The 15,591-nt window shown below is 37.6% G+C and overlaps 1 protein-coding gene across 5 annotated transcripts in view; it reads right to left on the reverse strand.

Annotated features, from left to right (window-relative positions):
* Positions 1-274: 274 nt before the first annotated feature.
* Positions 275-15,591, reverse strand: part of CPQ (carboxypeptidase Q) — a 465,885-nt gene continuing 450,568 nt past the window's right edge. For 4 of the 5 annotated variants that reach the window (XM_080803182.1, XM_080803179.1, XM_080803180.1 and 1 more), the window contains exon 8: positions 275-750. In XM_080803182.1, the coding sequence (XP_080659308.1) occupies positions 587-750 (164 nt within the window). In that variant the 3' untranslated portion in view covers positions 275-586. Of the gene's footprint in view, positions 751-1,182; positions 1,271-15,591 lie in introns of all 5 variants that reach the window. The other variant, XM_080803183.1, reaches the window with a different exon arrangement.

Genomic DNA, 15,591 nt, shown 5'->3' on the forward strand with positions numbered 1-15,591 from the left:
TAGTACTTACGTTTAGTAAGGCAACTAGATTATTTATACTTGATTTTTATCTCCAAATGGTGACATCTTTTTTTCCCGTTAATTAAAAAACTCACATTTCATTTAAAAAATTCTAGTGAGATGAAAATGTACAAATTAGAAAGCCAAATGCCTCTGCACATTCAATTAAGACCATACTACAATTTTGCATTCCTCGACTCCTTCAAAAAATAACATAAAAATTGGTGTCACTGTATTTGATTCAATGTTTATGAACACACACATGTAAACCAGAGATCTTCCAAATATTTATTGAGTATTTACTTTCAAAGTAGAAACAATAATTTTCACAGGTGGTATAAAGAAAGGTCCCCACTGTGATCCCTACCATATTTTGACTCTATGTGGGGGTGAGGATCATTTCTTCCCTTAGAAAAAGAGAATTTGGAAAGTATTGAGAAAGATGGTAACAGAAAGTATGAGAAAGTACTATGCTCTGAAAATGGATCAGGTGAGATCAAACTGTTAGTTGAAGAGGGACTTCCTGGAGCTGCATTCCTAGAATTCCTGGCCAGAAAGGACAAAAGTGCTTGCTTGCTTGTTCTTGTTAAGACCTGGGCAGCATTTCCTCCATGTCTGCGATGACATAAGAGACAACAGCCCAAACAGCAGCAGCCACATTCATCTGCTTTGGATCCATGACAGTCATGGTATCTCCATGGGAGTGATGGAAGGAGAAATATTTATAGAGGTCATCAACTAGACTGGCTCCTGGGGAGGAAAGAGGAAGAATTTTTTTTTCTTATTAACATATAATGTATTATTTGCTTCAGGGGTACAGGTCTGTGATTCATCAGTCTTACACAGTTCACAGCGCTCACCATAGCACATACCCTCCCCAGTACCCATCCCTCAGCCACCCCATCCCTCCCACCCTCCTTCCCTCCAGCAACCCTCAATTTCCTGAGATTTAGAAACTCTTATGGAGACAAACCGTAAGAGACTCTTGATCTCAGGAAGAGGAAGAATTCTTAGTGAAGTATTTCGACAGAGATGTGGAAGAACTGCTCAGAAACCACTGCTCAGAAACTACTCTTCCCCACTTCACTCTTCCTGGTCCTACTGTGCAGGCTACCATGGCAAAATCATTGCTCTCCCGGGCTGTCTGGCAGCAAGAAATGGCCAAGTGGACACCGTACTTACTACAAGGATATGAGTGGCAGGCTTTAGGAGAATTCTAGGAAAGTCTTTACTTTCCCAACAAGAGTCAGGAAAATGTCCTTGTGCTGTGCTAAAAGTAGATGAAAAAAAAAAAAAAGTAGGTAAAAAGTTTGGAAGTGCAAGGGGTTAAAAGCCCCCACACTAAAAAGGGCCAAGTGTAAAGACAGACGGAGCCTGGATTTAGAAAACATTGCTAGGCCACTGAACAGGCTCTCCAATGCCTACTTCTGGACTATTGGCCACATTAAAGAAAATAAACCTTTATTTGTTTAAGTAACTGATACAAATATCCTATTTATTTATAAAAAGATAACATTTGCTTTTGTATCTGCCAGAGTGCAAATTATGTACCTTACTGGATACAAAAGAAAGCCCATACTCTTTTGCTCAAGGTTTCTTCTCAAATCATGGAGGGAAGGATATGATACTTTCCATAAAATTTCCCAACAACCTCCAACGGCATCAGCAGGTACCTCTGCCTCACTTACGAGCTTTCTTCTTTCTTTAGTGAAGTTTTTCTCTAGCTTCCACCATGACCACAGCCCTGGGGAGTCTCTGCCATCCCTTAGTCAACCTTCGGAACCTCCTGGGCCCAGTTTGTGGATTCCAACTGCAGTTCTTTATCCTCTGGCCTTATTAACTTACTGACGTATTGTCTTATTGTGAACTACACACACATAAGGTTGCAGAGAACGCAAGTGTGTATCATGATGGGTGACAATATAAAAAAGTACACATATGTCCACAATCCAATGCAAGGAAGATATTACCAGTACCTCTGAAGCCCATTTTATGAGTTCCTCCACCCCTTGCCGATTCCTTCCTCCCTCCAGAGGTACCCACTTTCCCATTCTGCTTGTGTGTTAATCACTCCTTGACTTTTTAAAAAATAGTCTCACTGTATGTTTATATGGCATTATAAATAAATAAATAAATGAGTAAATAATTGTTTAACACTGTCTGCCTTTGAAACATAGACACCAGATATATTTCTGTGATTTGCTTCTTTCCACTCAGTATGTTTAACTGTAGTATTTTCATTTTTTATTGCTGTATATTATTTCATTGTAGTTATTTATCCATTTTCCTGATGATGGACATTCACGTTGCTTCCAGTTTTCTATTATTATATGTTGCTAGCAGCATTCCTTAGCATCTAAATAAAGGAATGGAATTCCTGGGCTATAGAGTAGGTGTGTGCTCAATTTTATCGTGTAATTCCAAAATGTTGCCCTTTTCAATGTGCACTTCTGCTGTCAGTATCTGAGTCCTCCTCTTGTCTTACATCCTCTCTAGCACTTGCTCTTGTCAGGCTAATATTTGCTAATCTGGTGGGTATGAAATATTATCTCATTATGGTTTTAACTTTAATTGTTAAAATTATTAATGAGATTGAACATGTTTTCATATACGTATTTTTTGTCATTTATGTTTTCTCTTTTGTGAAATTATTTTTGCTCATTTTCAATAGATTCATCTTTTCTTATTGATCTGTAGGAATTCTTATAATATTTTAGATACTAAGAATAAGAAGTATCTTAATTACTACTAATAGCTTAATTACTACTGCTTTCTATGTCTTATAATCTGGCAGAGCAAATTCTGTCACTTTCTCTTCCTTCACCTTCAGGAATGTCTTCCTATTCTTAACTGATCTTTCAGATGAAGTTTGGAATCATTTTTAAATTGTATAAAAAATATTCTTGGAATTTGATGGAAATTGTGTTAATCCACATGTCAGTTTCAGGAGAAGTCACATCTTTATATTAGGATATTGTGTTCTTATCCATGGAAATGGTGTATATCCATGAAAATGTTTCTATTTATTGAAGTCTTCTGTAGCATCTTTAAAGTTTTGTGATGCAGCTTGTATACCTTTTGTTAGTTATCTTTTCTCCAAGGCTTATACTTTTTGTTGCTAATTGTAAATTATGCATTTTTAAAAATGGCATTTTCTGTTTGTGCTATCCTTTTTTAGCATCAAGGATATATCTGATTCATTAAAAGGCAGATGTTCCTTTTTTGGTACACTCTGGAGCAGTTTGTGTAAGATTAGAATGATTCATTTCCTGTTTTTTTTGTTTTTGTTTTTGTTTTTGTTTGTAGAACTCTTTACAAAACCATCTAAGTCCCGGCATCTGGGTGTCTGGGTGTCTCAGTCGTTAAGCATCTGCCTTCAGCTCAGGTCATGATCCCAGGGTCCTGGGATGGAGCCCTGCATCAGGCTCCCTGCTCAGCGGGAAGCCTGATTCTCCCTCTCCCACTCCCTTTGCTTGTATTCTCTCTCTCCCTGTGTCTCTCTCTATCAAATAAATAAATAAAATCTAAAAAACAAAACAAAACAGAAGAACTTATCTAAGTCTGATAATTTGCTTATGGTAAATATTTTAACTAATGATTCGATTTCTATCCTGGTTATTGGGCTACTGGGATTTTGTATTTCTTCCTGAATTAACTTTGGAAATTATATTTTTAAGGAATGTGTGAGTTTTGCCCAAATATTCAAAATAATCAAAATAAAAATAATCAGCATGAAATTATCAGTAATATCCTGTTTTTATCTCTGTTTGCGTCTGCATGTATAGGAATGAACTTTTTTTCATTCTCCGTATTAGTTATTAGTGTCTTCTTTCTTTTTTGTTCATCAGTCTTGTCAGCAGTTTGTCAGTCTTATTAGTCTTTTGGGAAAAAAGGCGGTGGGGGGTGGGTGCGCCTGGGTGGCTCAGTCGTTAAGCATCTGCCTTCAGCTCAGGTCATGATCCCAGGGTCCTGGGATGGAGCCCTGCATCAGGCTCCCTGATTCTCCCTCTCCCACTCCCCTGTTTGTGTTCCCTCTCTCGCTGTGTCTCTGTGTGAAATAAATAAATAAAATATTTTAAAAAAGAAAAAGAAAAGAAAAAATAAAAACAACTTTTTTGAACACTCTACTGTAGAGTGGTTTTCCTTCCATTGATGTCTACTCATATTTATTGTTTCCCTCCTTCTTCCTTATTTGCTTTTGCTTTTCTAAAATTTGCTTTATTTGCTTTTTGCTTTATTTGCTTTTGCTTTTCTTTTTCTAACATCTTGAGGTGAATGTTCAGCTTATTGCTTTGCAGTGTTCTGTCTCCAGCATAAGCAATAAGGCTACAATCTTCCTCCTACTGCTGCTTCAGCTATCTATATCCCACCAACTCTGAGGAGTATTGTCAAGATCACTGAGTTCTAAATATTCACCAATTCCTGGTTTGATTTTTTTCTTTGACACATAAGTTAAAATGTGTTTTCTAATTTTTAAAATGCATGGGGGTTCCCTTATTTTTTCATTACTGATTTCTAATTGAACTGATAGAGAATGCAGGTTATATGATACAGATTCTTTTCAATCCATTGAAATTTTCTCTGTGGCCTATTGTGTGATCCAGTTTTACAAATGTTCCATGTGTGGAAAAGAATGTGATTCCTGTGTATATGCGTGAGATCACGCTTGTTTCTTCAAATCTCTTAACACCTAATGGATTTATTTTCTATTTGAGCTATCAATTTTGAGAGGGATATGTGAAAATGTCCTTCTGTGATATTGGATTTTTTTTTCTTGCAGTTCCAGCAATTTCTTTTTTATATATTTCAAACTTACACTATTAGGGGCACACAAATTTAGAATTAACAGCTTCCTGGTAAATTGAACATCTTTATTAATGTGTAGTTATCTTCTTCATTTTTAGTAATGCTTTTTTTCTTGAAGTTAGTTTTTCCTAATACTTAATACAGCCATACCTTCTTCCTTTACCGTAGTATGTCTTCTCCCATTATTTTACTTGCACTCTTCCTTGCTCCTTATGTTTTTAGAGGCTTCTCTTATGAAGACTTTAAAGCTGAATTTTAAAAATCTAGTCTAACAGTCTGAATTTTAACTGGGCAGTATAATTTCTTTATGAAGATTGTGATTACTATTAAGTTGAATTCATTTATGCCATCCTAGTTTTTGCTTTCTATTTGTTAATTGTGTTTTCTAGATTTGTTTTTTTTTTCTCCCTTTCCTTTCTTGCCTTCTTCTGTGTTGATCCCCCCCCCCCCACCCCCATCATTCTTTTTTTCTCTCCAATCTACTAGTTTGGAGGTTACACACTTTATTTCAATTCCATCAGTGGAGACCCTAGAAATCTTAGCTCACATATTTAGCCAAAGTTAATCAATACCTCATATAAGGACACTAGGGCCCTTTTGTCTCCAGATGCATTCGCTGCTCATTCAAAACCATGATCCAGGGAAACAGATTGGCAGATACCCGCACACAAATGCTAGGCTCCAGAGTTTTTTTTACCTCTATCAATTCTTGCTTTATCATTTTTCATCTCTGAGGAATTCCCTTACTTTGCCTCATTAAGCCATGTATTTAGAAAGAAGTTATAGTTTTATCCAAAATAGTTTTTTGGGGGAGGAATGTGTCTATAAACTTCTGGTCTACCATGTTAGTAGAGTTCTCTTCCTACAGTCCTCTACTTCCTGCCCTGTGGATTGGACCCTGTCCTTGTTCCTATGACCTTCGTGGCCTTAGGATGCTGTCTAGATTTTCTCAATCCCAGCCCAAGTTTTTAAAACTTCGTGCCAAGGTTTACCTCTATCTATGTCCCCAAACTTCTTGTTCTGAAGTAGAATTTGGATTTATCTCCATTCATATTTCACACTGAGTTCAGCTATAGTGCTATTAAACAAACATAAGCCAGTGAAGAAAAAAAAAAGTATAAAAGAAAAATTCAGTGGTCACCTCTGACAACTAATGACTCCAGTGCCTGCCAGGAAATATCCAAAGCAGGTTGTATTAAGCTGACAATGCCTATCAAACCCTTCACCCGTGTGGAGGAAAGTCCTTCCAATTCAATGATTTTTCTTTCTAAACTGGTAAAACATGTTTTCTGTTAGCCCGTGGCTCTGAAAAAGTGGAATCTCACCATCATCCAGCCTGATAATGTAAAACCGTCAGTGGATGGGCTGGAGTTGAGGTCCACAAATATTCAGAAGGTTTGAACCAGTTCAATTGGGCAATTGTACTTGAGTTCCTACAATACTCTGGGCAGTGGTCTAAGTACTGAGGCAGACATAAAGATGAAAAAGACACAGCTGCTTCTGTTTTTCAAAAGAGAGCTTTTGACAGAGTGTCCACAAGCAATAATAACACAGAATGTACTGAGTGCCATGAGGAAAAGGACAAAGAAATAGCAGATGCCTCATGTATCTGAATGACCTTCTTTGGCCCCTAGACTAGGTCCTCTTGCTGTGTGCACTCCATACTTCTCTTATAATCTTCACCACCTTTTGTTATAATTTTATGTTTGACATCTGATTTCCCCACTATACTGTAAACTCTCTGAAGGTAATGCCTCTGTTTTGTTCTCTGCTCTGTCACCAATGCTTATAACATAGTGCCAAATAAAAGATGAATGTGTATTTGTTGAGCTAATGAATGAAATTGGTGAATTTTACGAGTGAACTGGGCCTTGAATGTGCTGTACCAGTCAGAGTCCTTATAGGAAACAGATGGGTCCTCTAAAAGAGTAACGTGGAGAATTTGATGGAAGGACTATTTACAAAGAGTGGTTGGGGTTAAATAAAGCTCAGAAGAGATGCTGAAGCATCCCAAGGCTGGCAAGAAAGAGACATTACCACTCCTAGGCTTGGAAGGCAAAGAGAGCAGCTCTGGCTGCAGGAGAGGGTCACCAGGGGAGCCATGGCTATTTGTAGAAGTCAGGGAATCAGTCAGTTTCCTGCCGGTGCCTCCTGTATCCTATGGGGCCTCCCCATGGCCAAACCCAATCATAAGCCAGAGGGAAGGAGTGATTTGTTAATATGCAGTCCATAAGAGTCTCCAGGGCCACAACAGAGAATGGTCAGGATTGATATGGAGTGGTAAAAGAGAATTTTAACATAAGTACTTAAGATATCAACAGACAAGAGATGGGGTGAAGACATTCCAAGTGAAAGAGTATGTGAGCATTCCAGTGTGGGTGATGTGTTTGTGTGGCTAACTTAGGTTAATTATTGGCAGATAAATTATTGGTAACCAACTGTGGAAAGTCCTGAATATTAGCCTGAAAATAGATGGAATGTATTAGGCTGAAAATAGATGGAATGGGGAGACTTTGGGAACCAATGGGCAGGAAGGCAGGGAGACTAGAGTTCTATCTTAGGGATATCTCCAGAGGAATGTAGAGGTGGAGTTGTGTAAACACCATGGTGGTGAAGAGAAGGCTAGAGAAGAGGTATCATCTTGGGGCAGGTGACAAAGACCAGGGCCACATGAGAATATCCTAGTTTCTGAAATTCTCTAGAAAGCATATGGATGAAGATAATCAAAATTCCCAGTGAAAAGGCCAGAGGTCCATTTTAAAACCAGAAGATTCCTTATGTTACGATCTCACAGCACACCCAGGAGAGACAAATCTGTTTGCTTACTTTGGTAGGAGCAAGAAGCATTTTAACAGAAACTGTGACATTTTAGAACCAGCTGAGCCTGTGAGGAGCATATGCTCTCTGGATCCCAGAGAGCTTCAGGTGGAATACAAATTCATGTACAAGTTAAGGACAAAGTCAAGAGTGAAGTTCAAAGAATGAAAGTCACCCAGGATAGATGGAAGATGAATTAGAATCATGTACACGAAGAAACAGGAAAGGACATTTCACTCCAGTAGACAGAGTATGGCTCACTTGGGGTTGTTTTCCTGCAATCCAGCGCTTCTTAAAGATACTGCATGATGGGTTATGGGAAAGGCTCCAAATTCCAAATTGAAAAAAATAGAAGCAAGATAGACTTGTGTGTGCCCTCTCCAGGCCTCTGAAATTCCCGTTCAGTCTCAGACTGAAAGAACTTGCCTGCCAGATGGGTGGGAATTTGGCTGCCTCCCCTCACAACTGGAGCATTACAGAAGGCATTTCCTCAGAGATCATCGAAGTTCCCATGAACATTTTATATAACTAAAACAACTCCAGAAAATCTGATATTACCAATGAGAATGCTGATAACCACAGGCGATAGGAGGTGGGCCTGTTGGCTGCCTTGCAGCTTTGTCTCTGCAATTCCAAGGAGACATTTTATCAGTGACAGCTACTAATCTAAAAGACCAGCACTGAGGGAGAGCCTGCGTTTCAATTTCTGAGAGCACCTGACATGCTCTCTTGGGTGGAGGGAATGTTAACTATCCCTGGGGATAAATTGCAGTCTCTTTTGACAGGTATATGAGCTCTGAACAGGGAATCATCAAATGCTTTTTAGAAATAGAAAGCTGGTAGGAAGGAGTTTGCTCTGAAGGCCAACATTCACCCCCTGGAAATAAACTACAGCATTATTAGGGTATTTCACTGTTAGGAAATTATTTCTAAGGGACACTGGGAATTTAAGGATGTGAAGACATGTATCCTTGAGTATGTCAGCCAAGAAGGTAGACCTACACAGGGAGATATAGCTGAGAACACAGGTGTTACAGTCAGGCCTAGGTTCAAATTCAAACTCTTCTGCTTGATAACTGGGTGACTTTGGGTGAATCATATAAGGCCTTTTTAGCCTTAGTTTTCTCACTCATGAAATGGGGCTCCTAGGATCTGACTTTCAAGGTTCTGGTCAAAATCAGTAGGCATTCAATTAATACTTTATTACAGATGTTAGAGATCCATAGGGATGACCCGATATATACACAGCAGCTTGATCAATTAAATGCAACCTGGAGGGACTTAAAGTTTGAATTTAGTAAGTTAAAGTTCTGACAAGTGTTCTTAAAGATGAAATAGCTGGAGTATGATGTCTATTCTTTATGACCCCACCTTGACCTGGTTTGGATTATTTTTCCTTCTCCTCCTTCCCGTCCCTTTCTCTCCTCTCTGAATCTTTTTCTATAAACATTCATGTCAGAAAATATTTTCCAGCTGTGTGACTGGGTGAAGATGGTCCAATGAATATTGTAAGAAATATCCAACCTGCCCCACACTGTTCACAGCAGATTCCAATCTTCACAGAGAGATCTCAGTAATGACTGTGGTCGTGCAGGATATTGGAACAAGATTGAATACCTGCTAATTCCTGAAAAGATCGGGGTGGGGGGAGCAAAGATTCTCATAGCCTCCTCTTTTCATAGGTTGACTCTCATTCATTTGTAATCAGTGGATTTTCATGTACACAAATTAGGCAATTCATGCAATGAGAAGTTTTTGAAAGACATTTGAAAGCTTTGAAAGTTTAAATTCAAGTCTGTTATTTCAGCACATACATTGGCTGCTGCAATGTTGCATGAAAGATGCACTAACAGGCAATCAGCTGTGGAAAATCCATTTCTCCTTTATAAACAGATCTTGAACAGTCTGGGGTATGCAATTTAATTGCAATGGAATGTATCACTGACATTCCCCTGATCATAATTGTGGGGTTAGAGAAGAATGTTATGGTCTTAACTTATTCCCTGCAAGAAAATGGTCACCCTAGTATCTATAAAATCTAAAAAGACATTTAAACTTTAATTAAAATTATTATTTCTTTTAGCAACATTATCAACGAAAAACATTATTGACAAAACAATTAGAAGATCAATTCGTGGACTTTGCAGACATTTAATCTTTCTTTTCAAAAAGGGCAGATTTATCCCTATGGTACTAAATCTCATTGAAAATTGGAGTAAGAAGCAGTTAATTAATAGCTTCCTAACCCATAGCTCTCCAGAAAAGAAAGCAACTTCTAAGCGAAAAAGGAAAACAAAAACAAAAACAAAAATAAAAACAAAAAATCCAGTAAATGAAAAGAAAGGACAAGACAAGAAAGGGAAGGGAAAAAATCTCCAATCAAAACTCCATAAAAATTATTATAATTTTAGTTTCTAAACTCTTAATTTATCCAAGAATTGCCGAGTCTATGCTAAAAAGTTTCAGGCATAAGCCTATACCTTCTCTTTGCAAAGCTTGGATTGGCTGCTGGGATAATCTGGACTACATAGTTTAAGTCAACACCGCCAGACCTGGTGAGCTCCAGTTCACATGTACCTGAACTCTGTGATAATGATTCATCTTTCCATAAAGTTGAAGACTACAGAGCAGCAGCAAGACTTATTAATCCCTGCTGCATGAAGCTGGTACTACAGACTCACACACAGGAGGAGTAACAAGGACACTGTTGAGTGCTTCCTGTGTGCTTAGGGCTTTATGGAGATTATTCCATGTAGTTCTCCCAGTGAGCCCATGAAGGGATGGTCATCACGTGTCATTAACAGATGGAAAATAGATTTAAGGAACTTGTCTAAAGTCATACAATAATAAGTGGTAGAGATAGGATTCAAATCCAGGTGTCTCTGATCTAAAAACTGTACCCTTGATCAGTGTTCTCTACCTTCTCTCACTGCCCTATCCTAGGAATCTATAACTACTTTCTCCCTAGTGGGAAACAATTTGCATAATTTATCCCATTCACTGGTCTGGCTCCCCATACCTATTTCTGCCTCATGACATGAAGACAGAAATTCAAATAGGAGGTGTCCTGGACCATGAAACAGTGAAGACTTGAATTATGTTCATACAGTGGACAGCCAGGGACCACCTATCAGAAGATGAACAGCAGAGCCCATCTGTCACCAAGTCCTCTGCTCTGTCTGGGTCACACTCTCAAGGGCCTGCCAGTCCTCTTGAGAGTTTCTGGATGGTTCTATCTAGAACTCCTCCACTCTGATCTCTCATTATCCCACTTTTCACTGTCTAAAAGTACATATTTTTTAAAAGTTTTTATTTATTTATTTGCCAGAGAGAGAGCATGAGAGACAGCAGAAGCAGGGGGAGAGGCAGGCAGAGGAAGAAGCAGGGTCCCTGCTGAGCGTGGAGCCCGATGTGAGACTTGATTCCAGGACCCTGAGATCATGATCTGAGCCGAAGGCAGATGCTTAACTGACTGAGCCACCCAGGTGTTCCTAAAAGTATATTATTCTTGTAACGGTTTTATTATTTGCTGCCTGTCTTTCCCATTGGGATATAAGCTCCATAAGGGCAAGAACTTGGTCTTTTTGTCCCAGTTCCCAATGCCTAGCATGTAATAGAACCTCAATAAATATTTGCTGACTCACTAAATGGATAAATAAAAGAATTTATTAAATATCAAATTGGACAAAAGTAGAGAAGAATATTGATTGGTTTTATCCTCTCTCTATAGCAACTTTTGATAAGTAAAGCTTGCTTTCCAGGGATACTATTCTCAGCTCTTGCCAAGTAGGTTCTTATTTCTAAAAACATGTGATATGTCATATACAAGCTGAGATCCAAATGCTCTCTTATGGATTACACAATATGTTCTTATACCTTCCACCACTGTTAGAGAAATCAACCACAACTTGAAAATAGGGCAAAAAGGTGGGCAGCACATCTTTTCAATGTCATTCAGGAGCAAAGTCCACCTAAAGATTTTCTAGGAGAATGTACTTAGTTTGACTCACTGCTTACTATTGATTAAAGGTCGCAGACTTTGTGAATTTATATTTTAACTCATAGATTTTTGTCTAGTAGAGATGAAAATGATTTCTGTCCCAAAGAACAGATAATCCCAAAGGTCACAATTTATTGGCCTCTAAGACATTAACCAGTTTTTTTTAATCTAATCTAGCAATCTTAACTTAATATTTCTTTATTAAATTGTCTTGTTTCTCAAATGCTCTATAAATTGGTATTAATATCTTACTGGCTTCCTTATTAATTAATTGAATAAAACTCTTTGACATGTGTTTATTTTCTATTTGCATAAATATCATGATTTTACCTTTTAGAAAATTATAACTTAATACCACGCATCTATAAACCATAAAAGAAAAATCACATTCACACTTCTTATAAGTTAAGTTTCTCACAGTCACCATCTATAATTTTATCCATGAGCACCCTAACAAACAAAAGCGCTGACCAAGCACTGATATATATCTGTATCTGTGTTTCTGTGTGCAGAATATTGGGCTTGTCCTTAACCTCTCCCAACCCATTAATATTCTTATTTCTCTCTTGAACAGCCTTCCAACTTCCACATGAGAGTCATAATTTTACTTTTTAGAAAATTGTAATTTAGTACCTTCTACCTACAAACCTTATGTGAACAATCACATTCGTATATGATAAGGTCCTTATCTTTGAGTTTATGATTTATGTGTGTGTGTGTGTGTGTATTTATAGCTTCATATATAGCTGGAGAGAAACACCCATACCACTCTGTCCTTCTGTCCATTTTTGTAACACAAAATAACATCGATACTTCTTTGGGAGGAGTGATTTTGAATCTTACTCCTTGTTACATATTGGTCCCAATTTATTATTCTTCCTTTGTCCATATAGAACTTATTATCCACTTCCGTAGCCTCTTGTCAATAAAAGTCCCACCTATCTGAGCCAATGTGGTTCCTCATAAATGCTTTTCTGCAGTTTCTCTCCACACTTGGGGAATGATGCTCAATAAGAAAACATCAGTAAAAAAATGGTTTCTGACACAGTGTACTGTCAGAACATTCAATGTATGTGGGTCTTGGAGTTAAAAAGACTCTAAAGATTGTTTCTAGTGCAGTATTTACAATGAAAGCCTTAAAATTATCCTGGGTTTTCCAATAATTCTGCTCAAATGAACAGATTTTGATTTCTGGCTACAGATGCAAAAAAGCTACGAAGCTACTGTGCAATAGAAAGCAGGTGTTAAGATACAAACCTTTGTCTCTGCTTGCCACCTCCCATTCTGTTGGCCAGCAGAGACAAAGGAAATGAGACAAATTGGAAGTATTACATAGACATGCTGTTCTAGATTTATTTCCCATACTGAATATTAATAATTCTGCAAGACTGGTTGGCAGGAGTATTGCAGAAATGCCTGGGTGACATGGGAGAGTGGGAGCCCCAATTTTGCCACCCACTATTTAATGATTATGGTATTAAAGGCCAACTGGTTGACAGGAAGATGTCCGTTCCTGAGAGAGGTCACAAAGGGAGACTCTATGAGCCTCTGACCAGTAAGTCTCACTTCCACATGGCCAGGCTAATGGAGTTATAAAATCCAAGCACTTTAACACATAGTTTATAAGGAAAAAGAAATCATGGCTTTTGTAAGAGGAAGACTTGGCTTCTTTACAATGATTAAAAAGTTAAAAAAAAAAAAAGGTGGTAAGAAAAGAGAAAGGAGTTTTCTACCTATTCAAAGAATCTTTGATTAAACTGTGCTACAACCAAAACGGTTGGCTTGCTGTGGAATCGAATGTTTGCTGTGCATATAGAACTAACTGGCTATCATACAAAGAAAAGAAGCAACAGATATTTCTCTGCAAGGAAGCCCACCTGAGGGTTGGTATCATTATTTGGAATTGGAATCAGTCTTGAAAGCCTGCAAATGCCTTTCCAGTTACACTGTGGATCTCCATTATCCCCCCAATAAGTAGGACAGGCTAAAATTGCACCTTTTAAGGTAGCAAGTATAAATTCACCACTGATGAAGCCATACTTGGTTTCAAAGAAATGAGACTAGTTGAGAGGGTACACTTAATAATTTTAGGTCATGTCAAACTGGACAGCCAAGATCTCCACAAAATTCCTCTGCGGGCCATTGTCAGAAGCAGAATTATGGGTTGGATGGACCATGAGCCTGCACCGAGATGGGCTTGTTTTCACTTCTAGATACCATAGTGTCAAGGTCACAAGAAGATACACCATGGAAAATAGGATACCATATACAAAATAACGTTTTACTACTAAAAACAATCCCAGCTGAAAAGAGGCTATCTTAAAAATATAACAAAATTAAAAAAATAATAATAAAATTTAAGTACTAATGAATAACATGTATCATATCCAGAAACCAGGAAGATGGTGTTATGTGAATCACTTTAGAGTAGCTTAAGCCAATGAAGAAAACTGATCTGGGAGTGAGAGTCTCTTGATTTCTTTCTACTCTCCATATTCATTTATGTGTCAGACAGCATAAATTTATCCAAAATAAGTGTGTCCATGATTTTGTGCAAGACAGGTGGTTCAACAAAAAGATGACAAACTACTTGGCTAATGATGCAAAATATTAGTAAACTTTCCTCCACCTCAGCTTCCAAGGAAAAAAACAATAATACACACATGGTGAATAATTCTTGCCTCAAGCCATCATCTTTGAAAATGGAGCAAAATCAGATGTTGAATTCACCAATTAGATGGTGAATATTTTGGTAAATAATTGGCTCAGCTATTGAGCTTTCATTTTATTTATGCAAATAAGCTTTTTATTTATTGGCTTTCATTTTATTTATGCAAATAAGCTTTTTCTTTCTTGGTCACCTGAGAGGTTCCCATTTGGCAGTTAAATGTAGCCCCTTTAAACAACTATCCGCTAGAAGGATGAAACTTTCTTTTTACATAAAACCTTCTAAAATATAACTTTCTAAAAATTATTATTCAGTGAAGGAAAAAATAAGCTAAACACGAAAAGCTTTGTGAATTCCAAAACAAAAGAAGTAAATGTTTAAGAAAGAGCCTGGAAATGAATATGCATTTAATGCAAACACATTTCACTTAAAGAAAAACATCAGTTCCAGAATTATCCATTAGATGCTAACACTCGTGAAAAGATCCTGGCCCATGGCAATCTACTTATAGGGAATCTACAAGGCTACGGTGCAAATTCAACATTTATTTATTTATTTATTTAAAAGATTTTTTTTTTTTTAATTTTTTTATTTATTTGACAGAGAGAGAGAGAGATCACAAGGAGGCAGAGAGGCAAGCAGAGAGAGAGCGGGGGAAGCAGGCTCCCTGCTGAGCAGAGAGCCTGATGTGGGGCTCGATCCCAGGACCCTGGGATCATGACCTGAGCCAAAGGCAGAGGCTTTAACCCACTGAGCCACCCAGGTGCCCCAAAATTTAACATTTAAATGTAACTAAATTTCCAATGCATTTATGGTTGGCCCTTATTAATATAATTTTAAGGTAATTCTTATAATGAAGAAATAGTGATTATTCTCAATAGCCACCCAAAATATAATTATAGTACATTTGATTAAATGCCTTTGTGGTGAGATAAATTGCAATTTACACATTTCTGTGTGTTCTTTAAGAAAAAAAAAAGGCCAAGGATGACAAAGGAAGCTAATGCTACTTTGTGGGATAACATGTCATTAGCTGTTCCATCATTTATGCTGAAACTCCTGAATTACTGGGTAAGGTAAATAGTGCTTGAGATTTGCTGCTACAAACCCTGAAATAGTTTCCAGCACAAAATTTATAAATAATAACAGGAGTCCTACTGTTTCATCTCCTAAGTCATTTTTCTTAAAGACTTTAGAATTCTCGACAAAGGTGAAAATATACTGTCCTTTACTAATTAAACTGTTAAGAAGACCTCATTATGAAGGATATGTAACATGAAGCATGAATTATGTCTTGTTT

The sequence above is a fragment of the Martes martes genome, assembly GCF_963455335.1.
Source record: "Martes martes genome assembly, chromosome: 4".
In the NCBI taxonomy this organism is placed as follows: Eukaryota; Metazoa; Chordata; class Mammalia; order Carnivora; family Mustelidae; genus Martes; species Martes martes.